Genomic DNA, 25,063 nt, shown 5'->3' with positions numbered 1-25,063 from the left:
AACTACCTAGGTTGTGTCAAGTAGAAGAACTCTCAATATACTATCCACATTATTACAGGGTATATGTCTAAAAAACTTGGCAGTATGTACAATAAATCTAGGGATGACACTGTTATCTGGAAACCTGCCACCGGAAATCAGCATTGGTTTCCCCCTCGAAACCGGACCCGCTGTCATCCTCGACAATTTCGCGATCAGTCCATCGTGCAGAATCCTGTCTTGATACACTGGCTCCTTCGCTGGTACTCTTGCGGGATTCAAATTCGGCCGGGAAGGTGTCGGCCTGGCCAGGAGATCCAGCTGATATATGCAGTTCCGATAAATCTGGCAAAGTGTTTGCGCCTCTTGCCAAAGTTGGCTGGACAGGGTCGGACTGCCCTTCAATTTCATCACCCGAACTAGTCGGGCTAACATTTGGAGACTTGGCCCTTTCCACATTTTGCTTCAGAGAATCGTCAATGTCCGCAACAGGCGTGTGGCTGAAATGGGTATCGACCAAGTGCTTCACGACGGGCCAACCGTAGGCATTGGTAAACATACGCCGCACAATGATGTTGTTGTGGGCATCGGGCTCAAGCCGAACAAGTACCTTCCGCCATGACAAATCACGGTGATAGGCTCTCGCAATTTTTTCTTCGACCTTGAGACCACTTCCCTTGTCACCAATGCTAGCAGAGGGAGGCTGAGTGGGAACCGACTTCGATTGCTTGTGATGCAACGGGCCAAATGATAATGTATGCCGCTTAGCCGGTGGTGGTGGTGGTATATCCTCTGGATGATAGATACGGTCATGGAAAATTGTCCGGGGCCGCGAGGCAGGGTCCAAAATGAAATCCGGAGATGGTAGAGGCGGCATCAGCAAATCTCCCGCACATTCGAAAAAGGTCGTCTTCGGAGGTGTGTGCACCCCCTCGTTCTCATGTCCGGTGTGGCTATCAGCGACTGACGCTGTGCCATCGCTATCAGCAGCTTCAAAGGAGCCTATAGTTTGGCTTCGACGGTATATTCTAGCATTCTTGCCATTAGGAAGACCCTTGCTCTCCTTTGGGCGAAACAATGAGAAAAAGGTGTCCAAAGGACCGAGGGACGCATTTGCCGAGGGGTTATTCGGTAGCACGGCCTCTTCTGGGATCGTCTGGTCGATCACACGACTGGGCTGTACCAAGAATTGTCCCTGACTCGGAGAGATCGTGGGGTCGTCCAATTTGCCAACTCGATGGTTTGGGGAGACTTGGGGTGCAATGTGTGTACTTTGAGTAACACTCTCTGTTGTCGAAAGACCTATAGCTGGTTCTTCAGAGCGACCCAATCGCGGGGACTTCGAGTTGGCACCGGTCAACTCGGCCCAGCCCCATTCAGCCATAGTCCCAACGAGCCCATTGTCCCTCCTCGCCTTTTCAACGCGATCCAGGCCTTTCCAATCCAAAAATAAGAGAGAAGATGTCCTTAGTGGAACAATTCCATCATTCACCACATTTGAGTACACTGTACGATGCTGAAACTTGCCCAGAACCTTGTGGGCAGGACCACAAGGGAGAATACGTAGAAGCGGTTTGGAACCAGGATCTGTATGGCCAGGTTCTTTTGCCGACTCTCCTCTTCCAGCAATAATGGCTCCCCAACCACTTCGAATTTTGGGGGCTGTCCAACTCAACCCGAGATCCTGGCCAGTACGGCCAACTAGTCCCAAATCCAATGCGAATCGAACATATATTGGATTTTCGTTGCTGAGACCAAGGAACGGGCTTGCAAGAGCAATAAAGTTGACAGGTCTGATTTTGTCGAAGAACTCAGGCGAGTGCTTCTGGATATATGCAATTGCATATGTTTGAATCAGTCCCCCAAGGGAATGGCCAATGAAACTGATGCTCGTAATCTGATAAGCATGATCCTCATTTTGTACTTCTTGGGCATCCTCTTGAAGTGTCGATCCCGCTGAATGAGAAGAAGGTTGAGCTTTCTCTTTCCGAGCACTGAAAGGTCGAGTAAATGGGTTTGACTTCGAACCCTTCAGGGGGAAGTATGGCTGATCGGGATATGTGAGAAGCAGAACATATTTGGCTAGTCGTTTGCCGAGATATTGAATCCCACGCTCAGTCCGAACGGCATTACCGGAGAATCCTCTGACAATAACTTGTTCGTCGTCGTCATCGTCGGAATCATCACTCGATGTTTGACTCGTTTCACTGTTGATAAAATGTGGAATCAGAAATGTTGCAGATATTTAACAAAAGAAAAAAGTCCATACCTTGTCGGGATATCTGGATTATCTGATCCAACTGGACTGACATGAGTAGCTTTGGCTTGACGGGTTTTCGGGTTGGAATTTCTCATGGCTGCGTCAATACTCTCCTTCAAATAGAGCATGTCTGCACCTAGGTTACTGTGCAACCCATGTGTCAGTAGCACAAGATGAACCTTCTTTTTTTTAGCTATTTTCCTCGGAAGTTCAGCATTATCCTCCGGCACTGGTCGGGAATCCTGACTCTTCAGATCAGCACTTTTGGAGGCTTGGTCTTTTGAGGGAAATGGCGGTTTGTTCCATAAGCTATTCGTATCATCGACATGAAGAGCGATTGCCTTCGAGTATACGCCATTCGAAGCAAGCACCTGGGTGCCTCTAGTGTCAGGCGACCAGTGATCTTGTAATTTCGCCGGGGGACCATGTTCACTACTCCATGAACCGTTCGAGAAATAAGCGAGCGATTTCTCATCTCTGGCCACCAAGAGCTCAAAGTGGACTGCTGCGCTACTTGAGAATATTACCTGGGATGAAATCTCAATGATCCAACTAACAGTCTGTCTCCTCTCCGGTCCGCCTTGGCCCAGAGAGCCACACTGTTGGGCTTCAGCGGGCACATCGATAACAGCGTCCCAACCGCCTCCGGCCTTCAGGTAGGGCTCAAATTGGGGCATACCCTCTAGATCCTGCCGCTCATATTTGGTATGGGGATCAAACTGGGAGGGGTAGCAAGCGGTGTAAAGCGTATACGGGCCATGGAGATATGCGGCGCGCAGCGGAATCGCAGATGTGTTCTTCACCCTTACGTGAAACTTCGAAGGTATAGGCAGGATTGGGTCGGAGGCTGGCGTGTACGTAATTGTGTATCTAATTGGGGTCAGCGATCAGGACGAAGATTTCAGGGTCATGCTCTTCAGACTCACCTAACGACTTCCCCAACCCGCACACTACCGACTTGATGGATCAATAACATATCGCTCGCTTCTTTTATACCCATAGGACTTGTATGCCACCCGGAAAGGGAATGAAATCGTGATCTGTTAGTGCAGGAATGTGTTGCACCTTGGTCGGGGATCTGGGAGGCTGAATAGGTGCGCGCAGTGATCAGCATCGAATCTGATGGGCAGTTCCATTATCATCGAAATCAGGGGTTTAAATTAGAGAGATTGCCTCAGCATTAATATTATTTGCTGGCGCATCCCACATGCTGGGGAACGAGTGGAGGTGGTTCGCGTCAAATCCCGGAGTCTAGCGGCAAACACATGATCAAATCTCCCTACATGTAGTCAGTGCTTATGAGGCGTTTTTTTTAACGAGCCATATACGGGATACAAACTCTTGAATTCCGGGCTAGTATCTCCTTAATCACAAGCTGTCCTTGGCTGATCTGCTTAGTTGATCAAGTTCAGTAAACGGCCAGGCTCTTTACAAATCTCCATCCAACCGTCTCTATCAACAGCCACAATCTTTCCATCAATACAAACACGTCGCCACCTCTCCTCTTGCTCCTGGAAATCGATCCGAACTTGTTCAACCTCGGCATAGGTCACTGTGTCTTCCCTCACATGTTGACCACCCTGATAGGCTAGAGTCATCAAATGCATCGCGTCTTCTGACGACATAGGCCCGAAGCGGATGAGCCTCATTTGACCACTCAGCGGCACTGAGTCTGGGGAAATCAAAAACTCCTTCTCTAGTCGCGGGACCATTGTCGCAAGTGCATACATGTGCTCAAGTCCTCCCACTGCTTCTTCGTGACTAGCTTTATCCGAGCCATTCGTGGTCCTCAATGTGATTTTGCCTTTGAATTGATGAGGTGAAGTGCCATCTGAAGGATAAAGCAGTTCATTTGCGGCCATCTTAAAGCGATCGGCTCCGAATTTACGATATTCAGAGGTATCGCTGTCTGCGACTAATGCAGCATGAAGCCCCCAGCTCGCAACAACAGCCCCATATAAGGTGTGATGAACATTGCTGTCGATATCGGCACGCTGACGACCTTCATCGATGACCAACTGACTGCCGGGTGAAAACTTAGCAGCAAAGACTGGTACGGGAGTTGGGCTGCCTCGAAGCAGTGCTGAAAGACCTGGCACCGAACCAGACCGTAATCCAATGGAATTCGCCATGGCATTTCCTGTCCCACAAGGGATCAACGCCAGGTTAGGAGATACACCAATCGTTTTCTTGGATTTGTAGAAAACTTCAAGAATATCAAGGAGGCCTCCATCGCCAGAAAGAAGGATGATGGTTTGAGGGACACCGTTCTGAGCACGCTCCAGGAATTTCGATTGAGCCAGCTCGATAATTGTTTGTGCCGACTTTGTCTCGTGGAGCTCATAGTTCTCTAATCCAAGGTATGTAAGAAGGGGCCGTACAGCATTTTGAAAGATCGTTTTTGCTTTCCCCGTTCCTGATCCAATGGATACAACAACCTGGATTATAGGTGGCTCATCTTCGTTTCGAAAATGGGTGGGAATTTCGGACACAAATGGAGATAATTCTGCAGGTAGGGACTTGATATTGATCTTTTCTAGAGAAACCTCCTCGGATTCGGGTTCTCCCAAGTTGGACTTTTGGAAGAATAGCACGCTATACAACGTGGAGACAGGATTGTCTAACACACAGAGAATGTCACTGAAGTCAACCAGGCACTCAGTACCTGTGTGTGACTTGTATCTCAGAGCGCTGCCGGCTATGTCAACTGTCAAAGGCTCGGACATTTTTCTTTTTTTAATGTGTGTATGGATGCAATGGAATTTGAGAGTAGAGGGTGTTGATGTTGACAATTGCGGGGCTCGCGGCTGACTCGGACTTCTTATCGCAGTTCCGGACTATTCCCTATATTAGCCACAACGATGGCCTAACTGTTGGAAGAATTCGAGGATTGATGGTATATATCTTAGCTTCATGCCATTTACCAGCTTGGTATTAGTATCAGGGCAAGCGGCAGCAGGCAGCTAAAATATTACTAGAGATAGAGACACTTTTCTCTTTATATATAATGCTACCTATGTGGTACCTAGGTAGCCCGCTGGGGATTGGATTTGTCATAGTCAGAGTCAACGTGTTAAAGATACAGAGGTATGATACAGCATGTAGGGTTTCAACAATGGGTTCAAATGATACTAGGAATAGGATCTCTCATGGAAGTATTGAATTGTCTGAAGATCTAGATAATATCTGCCTTTTCCTACTATTTATGCCCCTTTATGTGCCGAGGATCGGAGTCCTCAATTTGGCCCCTAAAGGTGGGCTTTTCGGCAGAAAAGACAAAAAGGGCGTAGCGTTGATAATCCTGCGGATAAGAGAATCCTGCCTTAGGCATGGTTCTTAACACGCCCCCTTAACGTGTAGCCGTTATATATCGTAAGATCATATTGTTAGGGACTGAGATAAATAAGGTTTCTTAGTTAAAAGGTATAGCTTTTTGGACTATAGGAAGGTGTAAAACTAGTAGTTTTGCACTACGAAAGACGTAGGGGTTTATTCTACCGAAAGTCTATATGTTTTAGGGTCGAGGTTTAAACCTACGATAAACTCTATAAATTTAGGAGCCCCGAGTGGCTTTATTAGTCTATCTATAATATTTTTAGTCCCTTTTATATATATAAGCTTAATTTTTCCCCTTTTAACTTACTCGCGGATCTAATACTAATATATATCGATATATTTTAAATGTCCTAAAATAGTAGGGTTCTTCGTTATCGTGATTATAGACTAGCTATCGCTATATAAAGGGATAGGGGGGAGGTCTATACTTCCTTAGTAAAAATTAAGATCTTTTAGTAGTTTTCGTAGCTAAATTGCCTCTCCGCTAGTAATTAAGAGGGCTATATATTTAGCTTCGGCGCTTAATTTTACTATATTAGTCTACTTTTAAGATTTCTATAATATTAGACCCCCTACGAGGAAGAAGATATACCTAGTCCTACTTTTACTTTCTAGGGCTAATCCGTATAAGACGTCGATATACCCCTAAAGGTCCTAATTAGGTCTAGATTAGTATATAATTACGTAATAGCTAGTACGTCCTATATAAGTAATTACTCTTTATACTAGATCCTTATATTTAGCGTTTAGGTTTATAATAAACTACGAAAGTATACTTACTATAAGTAAGAGGTCTAGATATATAACTATATTAGTATAGTTAATCGAGTCTATATCGGATTAGTACTATTTTACTACCTTACTTATAGCGGTAAGGGTCTCTTCCTTTATTAGGATAATAGATAAGGGGATTATAGGTCTTAAAGTTACGGTTTTTAAGAACCTTTCGACGTATATTTTTTATAAAATTATTATTTTTCCTATCTCTCTATCGTATACTATTTTTATCGAAAGATAATAGGATAGCTCGCTAAAGTCCGACGTAGACTATTTTATTAAAATAAAGTCCTTTATAGTTTTAATAAGATCCGCTATAGAAGCTATAATTAAAAGGTCGTCGACGTATATAAAAATATAGACGATCGTACCGGCGCCCCTTTAATTATACTATATATAAAGATATAGGTCGGAAATAGATTATATAAAGCCTTTCGTTAATAAGTAGTCCCCTAATATATTAAATTAGTTTACTACTAACTATTTTAGACTATAAAGACTCTTTTTTAGGAGGTAGACTTTACCTTAGATCTCTAAAAAATTAATATTATCTTCGAAACCTTTAGGGTAATATATTAAGAGTCTCTCCTTTAGTATAGCGTTAAGATATATAACGTTTACGTTAATATAAGCTATAAAAAGCTTCTTTTACGTAATTATAGCGAGGAGGATCCGTAGCGTAATATAACTACCTATACTAGTAAAGGTCTTAGTATAGTCTAGATCTTCCCGTTATTAGAAACCTCTCGCTACCTAGCGAGCCTTAAATTTTAGGGGGTTTCTATCCGTATCGAGTTTTAGTTTATATACCTACTTACCGGTAAGGATACGTATATTCTTAGCGGGTATAGGGGTAGGGATTATCTCCTAAGCTTTAATTAAACTAAGCTATTTAAACTCGATTTTTATAGCGTAGTACTACTAAGGCTAAAGAGGTAAGTTACGTACTTATCGGACTAATTTAGGGTCTTCTATCTATTTAGAGTCTATATTTTTTAGGGTTATTAGTAGGGGTAAGGTTAGGAGATCCTTAGATAATAGGGTTAGTCTAGCTTATATATATAGGATAGTAGTATATTATACTAGATCCTATATACGTTTTTTATCTACCCGAGGTATAGTAGTATAGAAAACCTTATTTTAGATCTTATAATTAAGGTTAGCGAGTTCTTCGGTAGATAGTCTTAGTAGGTCTACTAATAGGACCGATTCGTTACTAGAACTCTCGTCGATAAGTCTAAGATCTCTCTCGGAGTCCGAAAAAGGGGTACTTTCTTCGGCGGAAGAAGTTATAGGGGTCTTTTCGGCGGAAGAAATTATAAGGTTTATATTATTTATAGGGTTCTTAGGGTCTATAAGGTTCTTAGGGTCTATAAGGTCCCTAAAGTCTAGGAATAGGAACCTAGACTATTTTACCGACTATAGGGTTTCTAGTAGGACTAGGAGATTAGGATTATTATATAGGGTCTAGTCGTCTTCTTCGTCGAAAATAACGTCTCTCCGAGTTATAATCTCTCCCTTATTTCTATCTACGTTTAGACGCTAGATACGGTATTATATACTATAGTAGCTACTATACCCGACGAGTCTACCTATCTAGGCGCGGGGCTATAAATATCTACTTATTAATATACTAACTATAGCCCTAATCTCTTCGGGGCTTCTTATAACGTAAGCCTTACTACCGGGTATCTATAGGAATAAGATATTAGGTTTTCTACCGAATTATATTTTATATAGTATCTAGTTTAGGAGACCGTCTCTTTTCCTACCGAAATAGATAGTAAGGTTACGGGTTATTATTACTATTTTTATTAGTTCGGGCTATAGTATATCTAGGAGTCTAGTATCGTCGAGAATAGCTCTAGTACATTCTTATACTATTCGTATTATTCTTTCGACTTTACTATTTTACCTATATACGTATAGTACTAAGAAATATAGATAGGTATTAATATCCTTAGCCTATTTTTATAGGCGGAAGTTATTAAACTCTCCTCCGTAATCTAATTAGAAGGCTCCGATCTCTAGTCTACTAGGCGGTAGTATTTTACTTTTTAGTACTAGTAGCGGGGGGAGATCGGGGGTTATAAATATCTTAATTATTATCTCTCTTTCGGCGGAATATAGTTTTATTATTTTAATTATAAGGTCTAGGACGAAGTCTTTATAGGAGGTAAACTATATTTCTCCCTATCCGTCGAAGTCGTCGATACTAATTATCTAGTATCGGTAGCTACCTCCTTAACCTTTAGGTATTTTACCCCCGCCCCCTAGATCGAGATATATAAGATCTCCTATTTTACTAGATCTATATAAAACTAAAGTTCTATAGGGTACGAGCTAGGCCTTTCCGATTTAGTAGTAGCTATAGGGTCTTTTAGGGATAGGTAGGCCTATAATATTAATACCTTCTATAATCTTTACCGTTTCCTATAGGGATTTAATCCCTATATAGTATAGTCTACAGTACTAGGTATCGATATTAACCCTATCCTTTTTAAGCTTAGTAGGTAGCTCGCTAAGGGGAGTCTCGTTAGGAGAAGTCGAGGTAGTCTCCGAGGACTATTATTTTAAGCTACTAGACGAGTTTATCTTCTATATCTTTATTACTCTATAGGTAGCGAGTATTTCTACCTTTTCTATCTAAGAAAAGAGTCCCTTTTTCGGTAGAAGAGATATTACCTTTTTTAGCGGAATAGCGCCTTTCACTAGTTAGCTAGGTAAACTTATAGCGTTTTCTAATTTTTATATACTTAGGCCCTTTAGCTAGGGGTAGGGGTCTCTTAGGATAACCTCTATATTATTAGCCTAAGAAATTAGGTATCTATAGGTAGTTTTTTCGGCGGAAATAGGAGTATCGGCCTAAGTTTTTAGATATCCGATACCCCCTACTTCCTACGCTATCGTTAAAACTAACGTTTCTAGATCTAGGGTCTAGTATCGGTATATATAGCGAACGTTTAGTATCTAATTTTTACCCTTTCGTAGCCCTTTTATAAGAATACTACCGTCTAGTTTTCGGAAAATAACCTTATCTCTATATATCGCTATAATCCTATAGTTAGCGAGCCTAGGCTATAAGATAAGGTTACTATAGAGTTTAGGGAGATATATAGTCCTAGTAAGAATAAGATCTCTCCCTTACTTAGTCCTATCGTCGACTATAATCTTAATATCTCCGATTATACCTTAGACTAGCTAGTTTATTAGGGCTATTTTAATCGTAGTAGTTAGTGGTTTCGTAGTACCTAGTATAAAATAGTCTAGCGAGCTAATTATATATTCGTCGTAGGCTATATCGTAGATCTAATTATTAATCGAGATACTAGTTAAGAAGTTTTATACCTTATAACTATATTTAACCTATATAATTAGGGTTTCCGTAGTCCGTTTAGGTACTAAATTAGGGTTTTTTAGCTAGTATTTCTCGGCGGGGTACCCCTTCTTTTTATAGAAGGTATATACTAATCCTAGAGGTCCTTATTATATACGGGGTCCTTATAGTTTTATAGGTTTACTAGTTTCCGTAGATAAGGTCCTTATAGCTATCTTTTTACCGGCGGCGAGATTATCTTCTTCTCTTTATAGTTCGCTATATAGGCGGTCGAAAAGGTATTAGTCTAGCTAGTTAGTTAACCTACTAACTATTTTATCGTAGTTAAGCTTCTATAGATACTATTCTAGGCTATCGAGGCACGCTATAAGTTCTATATATTTTTTAAGTTCGTCTATTTCTTATAGCTTAATTAGTAGACTCTTAATTAGGGGACGTATAATAGTTTTATTAGTCTATATAGTCTTAAATACCTCGATTAGGGTTCCGATATTACGGACGCGGGATACATATAGTACTTTTATTATAATAGCGCCTTATTCGGCGGTAAAAGTATCCTTTATATCGTATTAATTTTATAATTCCTATTAGATACGCTTAGGTTCTAAAGGGCTCGGCGGTATAATATTTTTCGCTAAGTCTAGGTATATAGTATTTAGGATAGTAAGCTAGGCTACTCTCTTCTATATATTTAGTATATAGTACTTCTTATATAAAGGGGGTAATAATCCTACTTTACTATCGATAACTTATTCGAGAAGGTTTTAGTTTAGCACTTACTATATATTAGCGGCCTAAGTACGGTAATTATTTAATTCTATAAGTTTTAGTCCTTTATATTCTTCTTTTCTTTTAAATATTTTCCCGAGGTCCTTAGTAAAACTAAGGTATTAAAGGGCGTTTTCTTCCTCTTCTCGGGTATTATTCTTTAGGGTAGCGTAGCGGTTATATAGCGAGAATATAAAGCTATCTCGATTAAATCAGTTTAGGTTATTAATCTATATTAATAAGACTTATATATTAGTCTCGATAGATTTAGAGACTTTAGCGAGGGGTCTACCCGCTATAAGCTACCTAGTTAGTCCTTAGGGCTACTAGGTATAAAGATACTCGGTCGACTCGAGTTCTCTAGCTAGTTAATCCGCGGGGTTTAGACGTTATAGGCCCTAGCCGGGGTCTATATTTCTAGTACTAGCGGGAGCTATAGGACTATTATTTCCTCCTTTGTTATCGCTACTCTCGCCTAAGACGCTACTATAGTTATTATCGGACCCTAATTTATCTAGTCGGTTAGCGTCGGAGTTAGAGGGTTCGTAGGGTATATAGGGTGCACTAGATACACTAAATGCCCCCCTATCTCGCTAGGACCGTCGGGTAATAGGGGTTATAATAAAATTAATAAAAATATAGGTAGATCTACGAGAGATTAAGAGGTATAGGTATAAAATAAGAGGTAAGATATATATAAGAAGAAGAGAGAGATCCTAGGGTAAGGACCTATATATATAGGTCTAGGTAAAGATTAGATAAAAAGGTATATAGGGGTAAGTAAATATTTACTAGCAAATATAGCAAATAGACTATACTACGCAATTTAGGTATTCCGGCTATTAGAGATAGCCGGGCTCATAACCTATTAAAGATATAGAGGTATGATACAGTATATAGGGTTTCAATAATGGGTTTAAATGATACTAGGAATAGGATCTCTCATAGAAGTATTAAATTGTCTAAAGATCTAGATAATATCTGCCTTTTCCTGCTATTTATGCCCCTTTGTGTGCCGAGGATCGGAGTCCTCAATTTGGCCCCCAAAGGTGGGCTTTTCGGCAGAAAAGACAAAAAGGGCGTAGCGTTGATAATCCTACGGATGAGAGAATCCTGCCTCAGGCATGGTTCTCAACACAACGTTCCTTTCTTTCTACAGCATTCTGCGAAAAGGCAACTAGCCACACGAGAAACAGTCTGGCCTGAATGTTTCTATTCTAAAACCACATAAAAGAAGACGATTTTTCCAGGACGGGAACCTCAGTATTGGGTCGGGGAGATGCCACGCGAGGGTGTTGGCGAGTTCTCATCGTGGGAAATGTGCTTGTCACTCAGGTTTACCGCAATGAAGGTTTTAGGTAGTTTTACACTTAAATTGTTAGTAGGAGGTCAAGCAAATCAAGCACAAGACTTACGTGTCAAATTTCGCCTTGAGCGTCTCAATCACCTCCTTCCAATCCTGATGAGCTGTCAGGCTTCGTCGCGGGGCGCAGCCGATGGCGTGCCGGGAATCGAGTTGCACGTCAAGCGGGTCGAAGGCGTGACAACCTGGGCTGACCGAGATGCGGATGGAGTAAGAGTAGGAATCCGATTCACTGTCACGAGCCTCGTATAACTCGAAGCAAATCTGAGAGAGATAGTCAAGTTCCGGGATGGCGCTTCTAGCGATCTTGGTTTGAATTCCACCTTCTAAGATGCAGTTCAAGAGGGTGTAGATGTGGGATTCCTTGGTGAAGTAGAAGAAAGACTTGGCATCCTGCGAAGCCTGCACCTCTTCCAGATCACGAACAATTTCTTGAAGAAGAGGAAGAGATGTCAGGAGGCCAATCTCTAGTTTCTCACTGTCGGTGATACCATATTCTTGAGGCGTCACATAATCAAACAAGACCTTGGACAATTTGTATAGTTCCCGAAGCTTCGAGAGCCGCTCATCCATCTTGCTTACAGAAGATTTGGGGCCGGGGAAAAGCTTGAAATAATGGTCGTATGAATCATCGAGTGCTCGAAGATGCGGCAATGCCTCGAGAGCGTGAATGCGCCGCTTCAAGCCAAAGCGATGAGCGAACGTCTGACCCTCAGCGCGTTCTTCGGCCTTCTCATTCCCGATTTCCGGTCCGACTTTTACCTCTGCGCTTGCGTCCATCTTTGTTGTGAGCTTGCTTTTTTGATCTTCTTCACCATCCTGGGCATTGTCCGGGGGCATGAAGACCCACTCCAAAAACTGTCTGTTGTGTAGTGCATCAAATTTCATACTATCGTAGAGCTCGGAAAGCTTGCTCGGGTCGACCTTTTCGGTGTCACAGAACTCCGCAAAGAGCTTTTCCCATCGCTCCTTGAAGAGTCGAGGATCTTCGCCAGCACACCAGCGGCCCTGTATATTAGATATATCAAGCTGATCCCCAGAGGTTGGCCGGCTCGCGGCTCCAGAATCATCGGAGGAAGTCGGGAAACCGGATGACGAGCTGTTGACTCTCTCGTAGTTGTATCGCATGACGCTCCGATGGAACTTCATCAGTTCAACCACCGTGGCAAGGACGACCGAAGGTTCTGGGATGTTGCTGTCTTTGGGCCAAGCGAACTGCGAGGGTGCAGATCCTTCTCGCAGTAGTAATTTCAACTTTTTCTTGACTTTGTCCATGACATCCTTGGCGGCATTAGAATCGTCAAGCAGATCCTTCCGGACCTGTATCAAGTCTTCAGGGATGTCCTTCTGGTCCAAAAACGAGCAGGCCCAAATTTGTGCTTTTAGGAAGGTTATTAATCTGACCAAAATTCTGAGCAGGAAGAAAAACTCACCACTAGTGCTCACTCTACGTTCGGAACTGGTAAACAGACGAACATTATTCAATGCTTCCTTGTTCAGCAACTTGAGATCATCCCGCATATTCAGTCCAAGATCCTGGGATTGGTAACGTGCGGCATGCGTGGGCTCGCCACCCCATTTGATCACAAGCTGTAATTTATCCAGGATCAAGTCATTTTCGGCGGCAGAGAACCGAGAGAATGTTGCATCTGAGATAGAATCACTTCGTGTCTGTGACCTCCGCAATTCATCGTTGTCTGGCGCCAGGCCCTCACTCGCCACGGGTGAAAGAGGCTCTTCACTGGGCGTGTTCTCAGGCAATGGAGACGAAATTGGAACTCGTCCCTGTGCTCTCATTTCTTCTGGGGTTCGTTTCCGGAACATTGGCTTGATCTGCACTTTTGTTCCAGGCCAACCACCCTTTTTCTCGAGGGAGGTGCGGAGCAGCTTGAGCTTTTCCATGTCTTCCAGCCCCTTATCCATAGCTTGTTTGACGGCGTCGGAAACGCTGGCCAGTGCAGCTTCCCCCTTGATCACGATCTCCTCCTGATGCCCTTTCAATAGATTCACGAAGGGCTGACTATGGAAAGTAAATTTGAATTTTTGCTTTGGAGTCCGGTCTGCGTGTCGAATCACCGCCACCATGCCTTTCAACTTCCAAGAGTGTTTGGAAGCAGGGAGGGGTGGCAGTGTTTCGTCATTAGCATGCTGTACCGAAAGAGCCGGAGATTTCGGCTTCGAGGTATTATAAGGGGAGTGGCCTTCCCGAGAATTCAGCTTGCTGAGAGCAGCGCCAACATCAGTACTTTCTACCGCAGATGACGCAAGTGATGGAGTACAGGACTCTGAAGTTTCAGTAGACTTCTGGTTCTGGCCATAAAGCCTGGAAGCACTGGGGGACTTCAATAGGGACTTCAGAGAGTGACGATGAGATCCCGCAGTGCTTCTTCTGGAGGGGCCCATTTCCGGCGATGGCGGCTCAGATGGTTCAGATGTTCCTTCGAATTTGCGTCTCTCTGCCAAGAAAATTTCCCTGAGAATGTTGGCGCACTTATCGTAATAGTCGTTGTTGTCCTTGACGAAGCTCCAACCGTTGACATCGATAACATAGCTTTTGTCTCCAACGCGAAGCATGTCAAATCCACAAATTCTTTGACCAAATCCGTTTGAGATTTTTGACGCGATTATCGCTTCTTCCTTGCTAAGTTTCGTGATGTATCGTATTTCTTTTCCGTGGGTATTGCGCCGAACAAGACCATCTACCACGGGAGATTTGCGGGTTTCTGCGTGACAGAAGTCTGGCCCCACCGTATAGGCTTTGACATCTTCAGCATTGTCGACCCGGAGGAACTGTTCGTAGAGGTAACTTGTATCCTTCTCCGTGACGGATCTTGGCACGGTGAGATTGGGATCATACTCCGAGCTTTTATTGCCAACCTTGCGGAATAGTCTTCTTCCACCGCCGCCGTACTGTTGGTCGTTGGGGAAATAGATGTGGATGTTGTGGTCCTCGCCGTTGACCGGCTTCTCGACAAAGGGCTTTTTGAACACTTTGCCATCAACAATCAAGGCCTCACCGTCCTCGGACATCGTGACACTCTGGGTCCGAGGGGCTCCGCCACCAATTCCGCTTTCTGGGCCTTCAAGCTTCACACCAGTCAATCGATAGATATGTTGGCCCAGTTCCGATGATTCTAGAACTGGACCACCGTCACGATTGACTTCCAGCCGCTTCGGGGTAGGAACGCCCATATGATCTAGGATTCTGAGACAAAGTCGGCGATCCCATAAGACCTTTTGCATAGGCAGGTCGTTAACACAGAGTGGTTTCCGAAGTTTAGCATACGCAATGGCTTTGTCCAAGGGAAACCCATCAGAGAAGAAAGCTACCAGGAAGTCACACACGGGCCAATTCTCGACTGCTTCGTCGAGAATAACTTTATCTCCAAAGACAATCACCTCGAATTCGCCTTTCGATTGGAGCCGAGTCAAGATATTCTGGCTCGGCTTGCTGCGTGCCTTCACATCCAAGGCACAGACTCCGATTCTCCATGGCTTTAGGGAGCTCGATTCCAGTTCGCTGATAGAGCTTGCAGCAGTACTGGCAGCCGTGCTTCCGCTGAACCTTCTAGGTGTGCGGCTCGAGGAGCGTGTAGATTGTCCTAGTATTCGACCGACGGAGTGAGGGTCGGATCCCGAATCGGCCTTTCCTGATTGGATCGACTTTCCATGTTGGACAGGCTTGACCAATGCGGGTTCGGAGGTGGGTTCGGGAACGAGTCCCGTGGGGGTCTGATCGTTGTCTTCGAAGTCCAGATCAGGAGGGGACGAGAGGTTGGGCTTTGTAGGCCTCATGGATTCAGCGGCAGAAGTGCCGTTGCTGTGCTCAAGGGCATCCATATGAGCAAGATTGTTCTGGGCAGTTGCTATCTCAAAACGAGATGAAGCATCTGGTTTACCGGGATAGGATATGAAATTCGAGTTGTTCCGAGAAAGAAGCTGGAAACCGGGGGAGCTCTGTAGTATTACCAAATAATGGGGTCTTCCGCATTTGCATAGGCGGAGAAGAAATGGCCTTTTCGCTGTCCAAATGTGTACTTTCGCTCATTGTGATCTGATTGTCAGGCTGAATGCTATGCTAATTGTATATTCATTTCATTGGGCTACCTCGTAACATTTTATACGAACAGTAGACCTTTGACGTACAAGTGCCCATCTCACCCGATACTTGCTCCAAAGGTATTCAATACATTATAAGCAACCTCGAGAACAATGATTTCGTCATAGCTTTCGACTCAAAACCTTAAGACAAATATGACTGTGATTTGGGAAATAATCAATTTACAGAGAGACCTCAAGTATCCAACTTCAATTAGATCATAGGAAGCATATATCTTCATTGGTTCTTCTCCAGCAAAAGTATCTGCTACCGCGGGGAAATGTACACCTTTCCAATAAAGGCGGTCTAGTGCCTGCAGGGTTAGGCGGGGCAGAAAAAAACAGCGGAAAAAAAAGATACAAGCAACAGCATCGGGAACTACCTTGGGTATTGGCTTGTCATAAACGAGTTCTCACTTGAAACGCCAATGGGTTTCTTCTGATTGCTCTATACCCCCGATAATACTATTGATACCGGTGTGCTCCTCGATATCAGCATGCCTTCTGTGGCCAACGACAATTTCGATCTGCCTCTTGCGAAGAGGCAGAAACGGGTATCGCAAGGTGTTAATGCTGGAACACGGGGCTCCAAAATCTTTGCTCCTTTTCGTGTGAGTTGCCGCAGGCCTGAATTGCTTCTTATTTCTTCAAACTGACCTATCTCCACAAAGACACTAGGATTGGTGTCACCAACACCCGTTCCTTTCACATCCGTGCGCCTGGGTAAATCGACTTTCCAAATCACAACCTCGGTGGGACACTCGCTCCAGACATATGATCTGCGCCGGGGCCTGAATCTTATCTTTTTGACTCGGCCGCAAACTCCTGAGATCATTACGGCAACATGTGCGTGGCAGGATAAGGTATTTGCAGCCTGGGGCCATCTCCGGCCGCAGTCTCCCGGCGGGGTTTGGGTTTTCAAGCGCGCCAAAAGAGTTGCAGTTCTTGAGAGCCCCGCAGACCTGAAGGGCCCTATTGAGCGCTTGGTGGTATTTGGCTCGTGGGTTGTTGGTTGCTGGACCGGGGGCATCGAAGTTTGGAAAACGGGCACATACGAGCACTATGCCAGTTTGCGGCCGCAGCCTGTTCAGGGTTCCTCTGGAGAGCAGATCTACACCGGAATCATGTGCAATATGCCTACCTATCTCAACAAGATCTTCGTGGGCCGATCAGATGGAGCGGTTGATATTTGGAACCTTCGCAGTGGAAAACTTCTTCACACATTGCCCGCTTTGTCGTCAGATGCTGGGCCCGTGACTGCGATTCAGCCCACACCTGCTCTATCGCTTATTGCTATTGCTTACAAGGGCGGTGCGCTGGCGATCCAGAACGTGAATTCTGGCCAGCTTGTTCTGTCTCTCAAGAACGCATCATCCCGGGGTCTGCCCGTCACATCTATTACTTTCCGGAGTGATGGTCTTGGTGCTGGTCACGATGGTCGCAGCTCAGGTGTCATGGCTACGGCGTCGAGTGGCAGTGGCGATATTACAATGTGGGACTTGAACAACGGAGGCCGCATTGCAGGCATCCTCCGTGGAGCTCACCGCGTATCTACTGGCGAAAAGGCCATGGGCGCTAACCGCGTCGAGTTTTTGGATGGACAGCCGGTGCTTGTGTCGTCGGGCGATGACAATTCTCTGAAGACGTGGATTTTCGACGCAACCCCATTCTCGCCCATTCCCCGACCCCTTCATAGACGAAACGGCCACTCCGCTGCTGTCAGCGCTCTTGATTTCCTGCCGACATCCTCAGATGGCTCTGAGTCCGGCGGCAAGTGGCTTCTCAGTGCAAGCAAGGACTGCAGTCTCTGGGGACTCAGTCTGCGCAAAGATAGCCAACATACCGAGATTTCACAGGGTAACGTTGAAAGCAAGGCTAAGAAGGCGGGGCCTTCAAGCAACTCAGATGCGATGGCAATCGAGGATCTGAAGGCTCCCGAGGTCACTTGTATCGCCTGCAGTCTCAATCGTGATGGCGGAATGGGAATCACTACATCTGGCCCAATTTGGTCGAACCCGAAGGCCACAAATGCGGATGACTCTAATGCAACTGGCTGGGAAAGCGTGGTCACTGGTCACCGGGGCGACAAGTTCGCGCGTACTTGGTTCTGGGGTAAAAAGAAGGCAGGCCGATGGGCATTTGCAACCAGTGACGGAACAGAAGTCAAGGTACGTGGGTTCCCTGAACATGGATAACCTCTTTTGCTAATCAATTTATCCACAGAGTGTTGCCGTCTCCCACTGTGGAACTTTCGCTGTCATAGGATCAGCCGGAGGTTCTATTGACATGTTCAACATGCAGTCAGGTCAACACCGACAAAGTTTCCCAGCTCGTCCCCCAACTTTCCGCGGCGCCAAATCCACTGTCTCGGCCTCAGTCGCTGCTGCTTCCAAACATACCAAAGCTGTGACAGGCCTGATGGTTGACAGCCTGAACCGTACTGTTGTCAGCTGTAGTCTGGATGGTAAAGTCAAGGTGAGTTCCATGATTCTTTATTCCTCTAAGAGATTCACAGATTAACCTCTTTTGACATTCAGTTTTGGGATCTTCTCTCCGGAAAATTCCTCGATGAACTTGACTGGAATCCAATGGCTGCCATTACTGGGCTTCGCTATAACAAGGCGAGCGAGTTAGTCGCTTTCAGCTGTGACGACCTCTCAATCCGCGTGATTGACCTTGAGACCCGCAAGCTTGTTCGTGAGTTCTGGGGATGTGTGGGTCAAGTCAACGACTTCATCTTCTCAAATGATGGGCGGTGGATCGTCGCAGCCTCAATGGACTCGGTAGTACGCGTGTGGGATTTGCCCACCGGGCACCTGATTGACATCTTCCGCGTTTCGAGCACTTGTGTCGCTCTGGCTATGTCCTCAACAGGCGAATTCCTCGCCACCGCACACGCCGGCGGCATTGGTGTCAGCCTCTGGAGCAACCGCAGCCTGTTCATGCCTATATCGACCAAGAACCTAGATGAGAGCGTTATTGAGAATGTTGGGCTCCCCGCAACATCAGGAGAAGGCGGTGCTGGCCTTATTGAAGCAGCCTTTGTGGATCAAACCGAAGAAGATGAAGCAGAAGGCCCCGTACTGGCAACAGAACAACTACAACATGACATGATGACTCTCAGTCTTGTTCCCAAGAGCAGATGGCAGGCATTGGTCCACTTAGACTCTATTCGGGTATGTACTTTCTACTGTTCTGCGCATAATCCACAGGAGTCGTTGACTAACAAATTTAACAGGAACGTAATCGTCCGAAGGAAGCTCCCAAGGCACCCGAGAAGGCTCCATTCTTCTTGCCCTCTCTCCTCAACTCCAGTGGGCCCGAGTCTACCAGCAAAACCTCTGGGGACGATGCTACCGATGTGAGTTTGCTGGCTAAAACCGCCGAGGCCGAGAGATTGCGGATCGCCAAGTTGCAGGCCGGTGGAAACCCCGGTGCCCAATCTGTGTTCACCCGGTCATTGGTATCCGGCCATCAGACCGGCGACTTCACTTCATTCGTCGATCATCTCAAGACTTTGTCTCCAGCCAAAGCCGATCTTGAGATCCGTTCACTGGATCCTCGGGTACGTGATGGGCATGCCGAGTTGTCCGATTTCGTTATTGCTTTGACTGCTCGTTTGAAGTCCAAGAGAGACTTCGAGCTTGTCAATGCTTGGATGGCGGTCTTCTTGAAGATCCACGCCGACACCATCGCTCTCAGCTCTCATCATGATGAGCCTGAGCACCGCCTCTTGCAAGCGGCTCTCGCAACTTGGGCCCATGAGCAACAACAGGAAGGAAAGCGCCTAGCTGAGCTGGTAGGCTACTGCCGCGGAGTGGTTGGATTCTTGCGATCCGCTCGGTAGTCTGAATTGGATAGATACTTGATAATTATCATGAATGGCGCCAGTGTCTATATTGTTACTTTTCTTTGTTATCTCATGCTTGTTACGTCGAATCAGTCTATGCGATGATTTCTTATTCAAAAGGGTTGTGGGCAGTTCATCTGCATTTCATAGCATTTCTTTAGTATCTTGGTCATTTTATTCTCGTTCAATACTTCATCAGCAATCACCGTACTCCGTACAAACAGTTGTGTATAAAGTCCGAAAACTCCGGGGCCTCGAATGCCTGACTAATACAAAAATTAAATCGGGGAAAAAGCATCCCCAGAACTAAACTCACTACTGGACAACAACAGGTTTCTCGCGCGCATTGGCTATGGGAATCCCTCACTTGACAAAACACTTGCTTCCATATGCCGAAACTGTCTTGCTGGGCGGGAGCGCAATTGAGGGACTTCCCCATATTCAAGGCGTTGTCATTGACGGGCCTAGTCTAGTATACCATGTCCACCGCCGACTCCTGGGCTGGATGAACCCAGACAGCGATGCGCTTGACTACCAGCCGACCTGCGACGAGATCAGTCGTGGCGTGAGCAGCTATCTTCTCCAATTAACCAGACTAGGAGTTGAAATGTAAGCCCTCACACTAGTTGCGAAACACTGCTATCTTCTGATGTCTTTCTTCTTCTCTCTGTTCTCCAGACATAAGATCTGCTTTGATGGTGCGTTGCCCGTCTCCAAGCGAGAAACTCGCTTTGGCCGGATTGAGAAGTTGCGACAACGATTGGAAGTCGCTCGCCGAAACCTCCCTCTTCCTGCAACACCCAAATGCCGCGATGTGATCCCGGCTACGCCAGGACAGGTCTGGTGCAGTCGAGTCATGCCTCGTCGACGAAGAGGCCTTCCAGAGAGTCCCTTCATGGTATCGGCGGTCTTTGAGGATTTGCGCCACCGATGGAACAAGGAACAAATTAAGAAAGAGGTCGACGATGATATCAGTTGCTTTGTCACTGATATCGAATATCCCTGGGCGGAAATCACCGTCATGGTGCCGGGAGAAGCAGACGTCGAGTGCGCCCGTGTCGCAAGACTGACCGGTTGTGCAGTGTTGACAAGTGATTCAGACCTCCTGCTTCATGACCTTGGTTCACATGGTGCAGTCTTGTTTTTAGAGTCTGTGCAATCCTCCTCGGGTATCTGGAACCCCGCCGAGCCCGATATTAGGGGACAAAGAATCTGTCCCCATGCGCTCTCTCACCGAGCGGGAGTCGCAAACGTACAGTGGTTTGCGTACGAATTATCGAATAACGTTCATTTGGGTTTTGCTGAACTTGCTCGGAAATCTAAGGAGGGTAGTGCAAGAACTGAGCTCTCGCCTGAATATCAAGAATTTCTTCGAGAATATGACCATGAGACCTCAGATGACAAGATGATACGTGCAGCAGGCCAGTCAGCACCACCCTTGGATCCTAGGGTGTCAGAGTTATTCTGGCAATATGAACTTCCTGATATCTACCGCTCGGGTGAACAAGCACATGTCTACCTTGGAGTTCTCAATGAAGACTCTTCCAGGCGATGTGCCTGGGAACAAGGTCGAACATATAGGAGCCTTGGATACTCCCTTTTCAACAATTCTCGGCCTGCTGCCAACCGGTTCGAGATTGTGCATGAATTTGTTCGCAGAGGTGGAAGGATCGTGGCCGAAGAGATCACTTTAAGCGGAACCAAGACCACGAACTCTGACCTAGATCTGCTCCAAAAACGCATTGCCCTAGCACAAAATACTTTTGGCAATGGTCTGCCCGCAGAGACCTTCTGGTTTTTGTTCGTTATTTCTGAGATCTACCTTGATGGAGCCAACACAACCACACTTCCAAGTGGGAAGCAGTTGGAGAACTTCCTTACTAAAGGATATATGCTGCAAAGCACTAAATGGACAGACATTCACTTTCTTGCTCAAATACAAGCTGCACTGTACTCTCTACGGATACTGAAGCAGCTGGTTGATATCGCAGCCCTTGGTGATGAGACGGGTGATTTGATATCACTTCTCGCGAGTTTACCTCCTCTACACATAATGATGTCGCGACAGCGAATGGCTCAGAGCTTTGCTGATACTCATTTTGTCCGGCGTGCAATTCGTCAATTGTTAGAAACATATGGTTAACAAATATAATACACACTGCGAGCCAATTTGCTTCACAAACTAGAGCGTGCATAGCCAACAAGCCCGTGGTTCAATGACTATAGTCAACAATATATCTTAACATCCATGCTTTTTCTGAAATACAAGGTCATTTGCATCAGCAATTACCATAGACCCAGAAGACAACATGAGATAGTATTGTTCTTCAAGCGCCCCAAGTTCTTCAGGTGTTGACACAGTGCATTAGAGCCAGCCTTGTAGGAGCGATGTTGCAGCGTCTGAATGCAGCCGATCTCTTTGGTCCAATACCGCTGATTGACAACGTAACTTGATATTGCATGCTGTGGCCGCTTCGTTGGAGGCGAAGAATGTTTGCGGTGGTGTTTTACAACTTTTGCCAAAGAGGGAAACGAATACATATGTGGGTGCCAATCTTCGTGTCATGTGTATAATCGCAGTGGTGACAGACGACTGGCGGGTATTATGCAACAATAAATCGTGAAAAAATGTCCCTCATTTTTCGGGGGCATCAGGGAGTCGTTCGATGACATATTTTCCACGAGCGACACTCATGATGGGTGCTCCAGGAATTTTGCTGTTATAGTAATTAGGAAATGGCTCGTTTGATAGTAATTGATTCGAGAGCGTTTACATACCGGATACGTCTCTTGAGATCACGATCGTTTGTCGCGATAATGTAAACGCGGTGCTTGATGACACGGTCTACCAGGCAGTCATCGGCATATGTACCCTTGTGGTCACACTTGACTCGCTCGAACCGAGGGTCTTTGGCAACACGCAGGGCAAGTCGGTATTTCGGGCCAAGCTTCTCCAACTCGGCAAGTACGCAGTCGGTGACAATGGGGATACATTTGGCGTACAGACAGTCGAGCATGGTTGGAATCACCTCGAGTTTGTGCTGAATGGTGTGGGAGATAAAATTGGTATCGACGAGTACAGAGTATGGGGGAGCAAGCGCAGTGTTATACTGGAAGAACATGGACGAAGGAGCCTGAGGAGCCTCTCTGACGAGGTCATCCTTGGCCTCTTTGCCTTTGTCTTCTTTCTTGTCTTGATTTTGCTTCCTGTTACCGCTGTTAGCGATTCATGTTGAGATCCTGGAGGGGAATTGTGACGAACAGGCGGTTATCCCGCATGGAGATAGCTCGCTTAGCCAGCGCAAACTTGCGAGTCTTTTTCTGAACACCCATGATGCCAAGAGGTGAATGATGATGGTTGGTGAAGAAGGGCGATTTTTTTTCTTATCGGGGAAATCTATCTCGCCCGGGGGCGCGGGTTGCTGACTAACGCGCACGGCCCACCTGCATCTGAAGCACAACTTCTTGTCTACTTCTACAAGTCTCCTACTTCCTAGGTACAGCATATTCATTGGCCAAGTGCGCATTATGTCCCGACCGACTCCAGACTTCGATCTTTCTCAAGTGAGTACCTTTAATTTTACGTCATGAATTTCCCTGGACTAGCCTGCGAGGCACTGTTCGTCTATGCCCCGCTCTATACACAGACATAAGCCGAACTACTATGAAGGAAGATAGCTGACTCGTTACATAGGCACTCGCAGATCTCGCAAAGTACGTGGCCTTATTTGGAACTGATATGTATAGATTCATTATTTAACATCAGGCATTTAGGGGTGAGATGACTGCGTTGACCCTGGAAAAGAATCTCAATGCAATCGAAGGCAAAGTTGATGAACTTCTAGCAGCATTTGAAGATCAGAGCACTGTTGCAGCAGAAGATTCAACTGCAAATGGGACTAATTCGAGTCAATCCGCTAAAGATCAGAATCAACGGGTGGAGTCGTCAAATAGTCCACCCAAGTGATACTGGCCGTCAGCGCCCTTCTCTACAACTCCGACCTCTGTGACAATACCATCAATCAGGCTCGCAGGAGTAACATCAAATGCTGGGTTCCAGACATTGATCCCCGGCGCGGCAATTTTGACGGTCTCAATTTCAACCTTGTCGGTGGCCTCAGGACCCCCGCGGGGACCTTTGATGGTGGTCACCTCGGATGCTGCACGTTGTTCAATGATGATGTCCTCCCCAGATTTTGTGGCCATATCGATGGTTGTGCGTGGCGCTGCGACGAGGAACTTGACGCCATGGTACTTTGCCAAGACAGCCAGCGCATATGTGCCGATTTTGTTGGCGGTGTCACCGTTGGCTGCTACTCTATCAGCCCCCACCACAATTGCATTCACGCCCACATTCTTATCTGCGAGCAATGCGGCTGCCATAGAATCCGTGATGAGTGTAGCTGGAATTTTGTCATGAACCAATTCGAAAGCTGTAAGACGAGATCCCTGGTTATAGGGACGAGTCTCTGTGCAATAAGCGTGACGTAGGATGTTCTTCGAGGCCAACGAACGAACGACTCCCAATGCTGTGCCATATCCAGAAGTGGCGAGAGAACTAGTGATTCAGTATTAGTTAAACCAAACAGCTGATTACGGACAAAGCAGTGAGTCGGGCCTACCCAGTATTGCAGTGTGTCAACACAGCAACCTCCGATTTCCCTGGCTTGGCCGCATGGGTAGCGATCCATTCCGCGCCATGGTGTCCAATCCTCTGGTTATCCTGCAAATCGCTTCCCATCATATCCTCTGCCGCCTGAATGAATGCGGCCGCAACCTCCGGACCTTGAGATCCCGGCGCTTGGGTACGATTGGTCACTACGGCCTCCAGCTTGCGCGCAGCATCAGCAAGGTTGACGGCAGTGGGCCTGCTCGTCACGAGATAGGCAAGCTTGTCTGAAATGTATTGGCAGGCTGATTCCGAGGATTGTGGGAGATTGCCACTCTCCATAGCAGAGGTGAGTTCCGAGGCGAGGGCAAGCATTGCTACGATAGCAATAGCAGGTGCCCCTCGGACTTTCATATCTTTGATAGCGTGCCATGCATCTTCGGTAGTTCGAATGGGAATGTACGTTTCGACGAACGGGAGTTGTAATTGGTCCAGAATCTCAAGGTTGCCCTTGGAGTATTTGATTGCCTGCAACATCTTTGTAGGTGGTGGTCCAAAAGTTTTGAAGCCCTATAAGAGGCAAACTTTCAGAAGAACCTTATTCCCCGCGGCCCTGAAATGGCTTATCTAATCAGTGCCTATCGGGCGGGGTTGACCAGGGCTCTATGTTGTAGAGGGCTGCACTT

At 45.9% G+C, this 25,063-nt stretch overlaps 7 protein-coding genes across 7 annotated transcripts; 2 read left to right on the top strand and 5 right to left on the bottom strand.

The window, feature by feature from the left end:
• Positions 1 to 112: 112 nt before the first annotated feature.
• On the bottom strand, positions 113 to 3,215 carry N7457_009554 (lipase ROG1 family protein; the record flags this gene model as incomplete). The annotated part of the gene is made up of 3 exons (XM_057180597.1): positions 113 to 2,186; positions 2,249 to 3,109; positions 3,166 to 3,215. The coding sequence occupies 3 exons, from the start codon at positions 3,213 to 3,215 to the stop codon at positions 113 to 115; spliced, it is 2,985 nt and encodes a 994-aa protein (XP_057028983.1).
• A 418-nt stretch (positions 3,216 to 3,633) lies between these two features.
• On the bottom strand, positions 3,634 to 4,965 carry N7457_009553 (diacylglycerol/lipid kinase family protein; the record flags this gene model as incomplete). Its single annotated transcript, XM_057180596.1, has 1 exon — positions 3,634 to 4,965. The coding sequence occupies one exon, from the start codon at positions 4,963 to 4,965 to the stop codon at positions 3,634 to 3,636; it is 1,332 nt and encodes a 443-aa protein (XP_057028982.1).
• A 6,752-nt stretch (positions 4,966 to 11,717) lies between these two features.
• Positions 11,718 to 15,660, bottom strand: N7457_009552 (inositol polyphosphate kinase VIP1; the record flags this gene model as incomplete). Its single annotated transcript, XM_057180595.1, has 3 exons — positions 11,718 to 11,826; positions 11,873 to 13,199; positions 13,254 to 15,660. The coding sequence occupies 3 exons, from the start codon at positions 15,658 to 15,660 to the stop codon at positions 11,718 to 11,720; spliced, it is 3,843 nt and encodes a 1,280-aa protein (XP_057028981.1).
• Positions 15,661 to 16,415: 755 nt separating this feature from the next.
• N7457_009551 (rRNA-processing protein UTP21) lies at positions 16,416 to 19,765 on the top strand (the record flags this gene model as incomplete). The annotated part of the gene is made up of 5 exons (XM_057180594.1): positions 16,416 to 16,529; positions 16,590 to 18,086; positions 18,142 to 18,393; positions 18,456 to 19,094; positions 19,157 to 19,765. 5 exons carry the CDS (start codon positions 16,416 to 16,418, stop codon positions 19,763 to 19,765), a joined length of 3,111 nt encoding a protein of 1,036 aa, XP_057028980.1.
• Positions 19,766 to 20,417: 652 nt separating this feature from the next.
• On the top strand, positions 20,418 to 21,911 carry N7457_009550 (PIN and XPG domain-containing protein; the record flags this gene model as incomplete). Its single annotated transcript, XM_057180593.1, has 1 exon — positions 20,418 to 21,911. The coding sequence occupies one exon, from the start codon at positions 20,418 to 20,420 to the stop codon at positions 21,909 to 21,911; it is 1,494 nt and encodes a 497-aa protein (XP_057028979.1).
• A 492-nt stretch (positions 21,912 to 22,403) lies between these two features.
• N7457_009549 (rRNA-processing FCF1 family protein) lies at positions 22,404 to 23,101 on the bottom strand (the record flags this gene model as incomplete). Its single annotated transcript, XM_057180592.1, has 3 exons — positions 22,404 to 22,485; positions 22,547 to 22,975; positions 23,031 to 23,101. 3 exons carry the CDS (start codon positions 23,099 to 23,101, stop codon positions 22,404 to 22,406), a joined length of 582 nt encoding a protein of 193 aa, XP_057028978.1.
• A 597-nt stretch (positions 23,102 to 23,698) lies between these two features.
• On the bottom strand, positions 23,699 to 24,914 carry N7457_009548 (S-methyl-5-thioribose-1-phosphate isomerase; the record flags this gene model as incomplete). The annotated part of the gene is made up of 2 exons (XM_057180591.1): positions 23,699 to 24,326; positions 24,391 to 24,914. 2 exons carry the CDS (start codon positions 24,912 to 24,914, stop codon positions 23,699 to 23,701), a joined length of 1,152 nt encoding a protein of 383 aa, XP_057028977.1.
• Between the last annotated feature and the right edge of the window lie 149 nt (positions 24,915 to 25,063).

This window comes from Penicillium paradoxum (assembly GCF_028828445.1).
Source record: "Penicillium paradoxum strain IBT 22861 chromosome Unknown utg000007l_segment0_segment0, whole genome shotgun sequence".
NCBI lineage: Eukaryota > Fungi > Ascomycota > Eurotiomycetes > Eurotiales > Aspergillaceae > Penicillium > Penicillium paradoxum.
The sequence above is the reverse complement of the archived record's forward strand: the minus strand, read 5'-3'. Positions and strand labels throughout refer to the sequence as shown.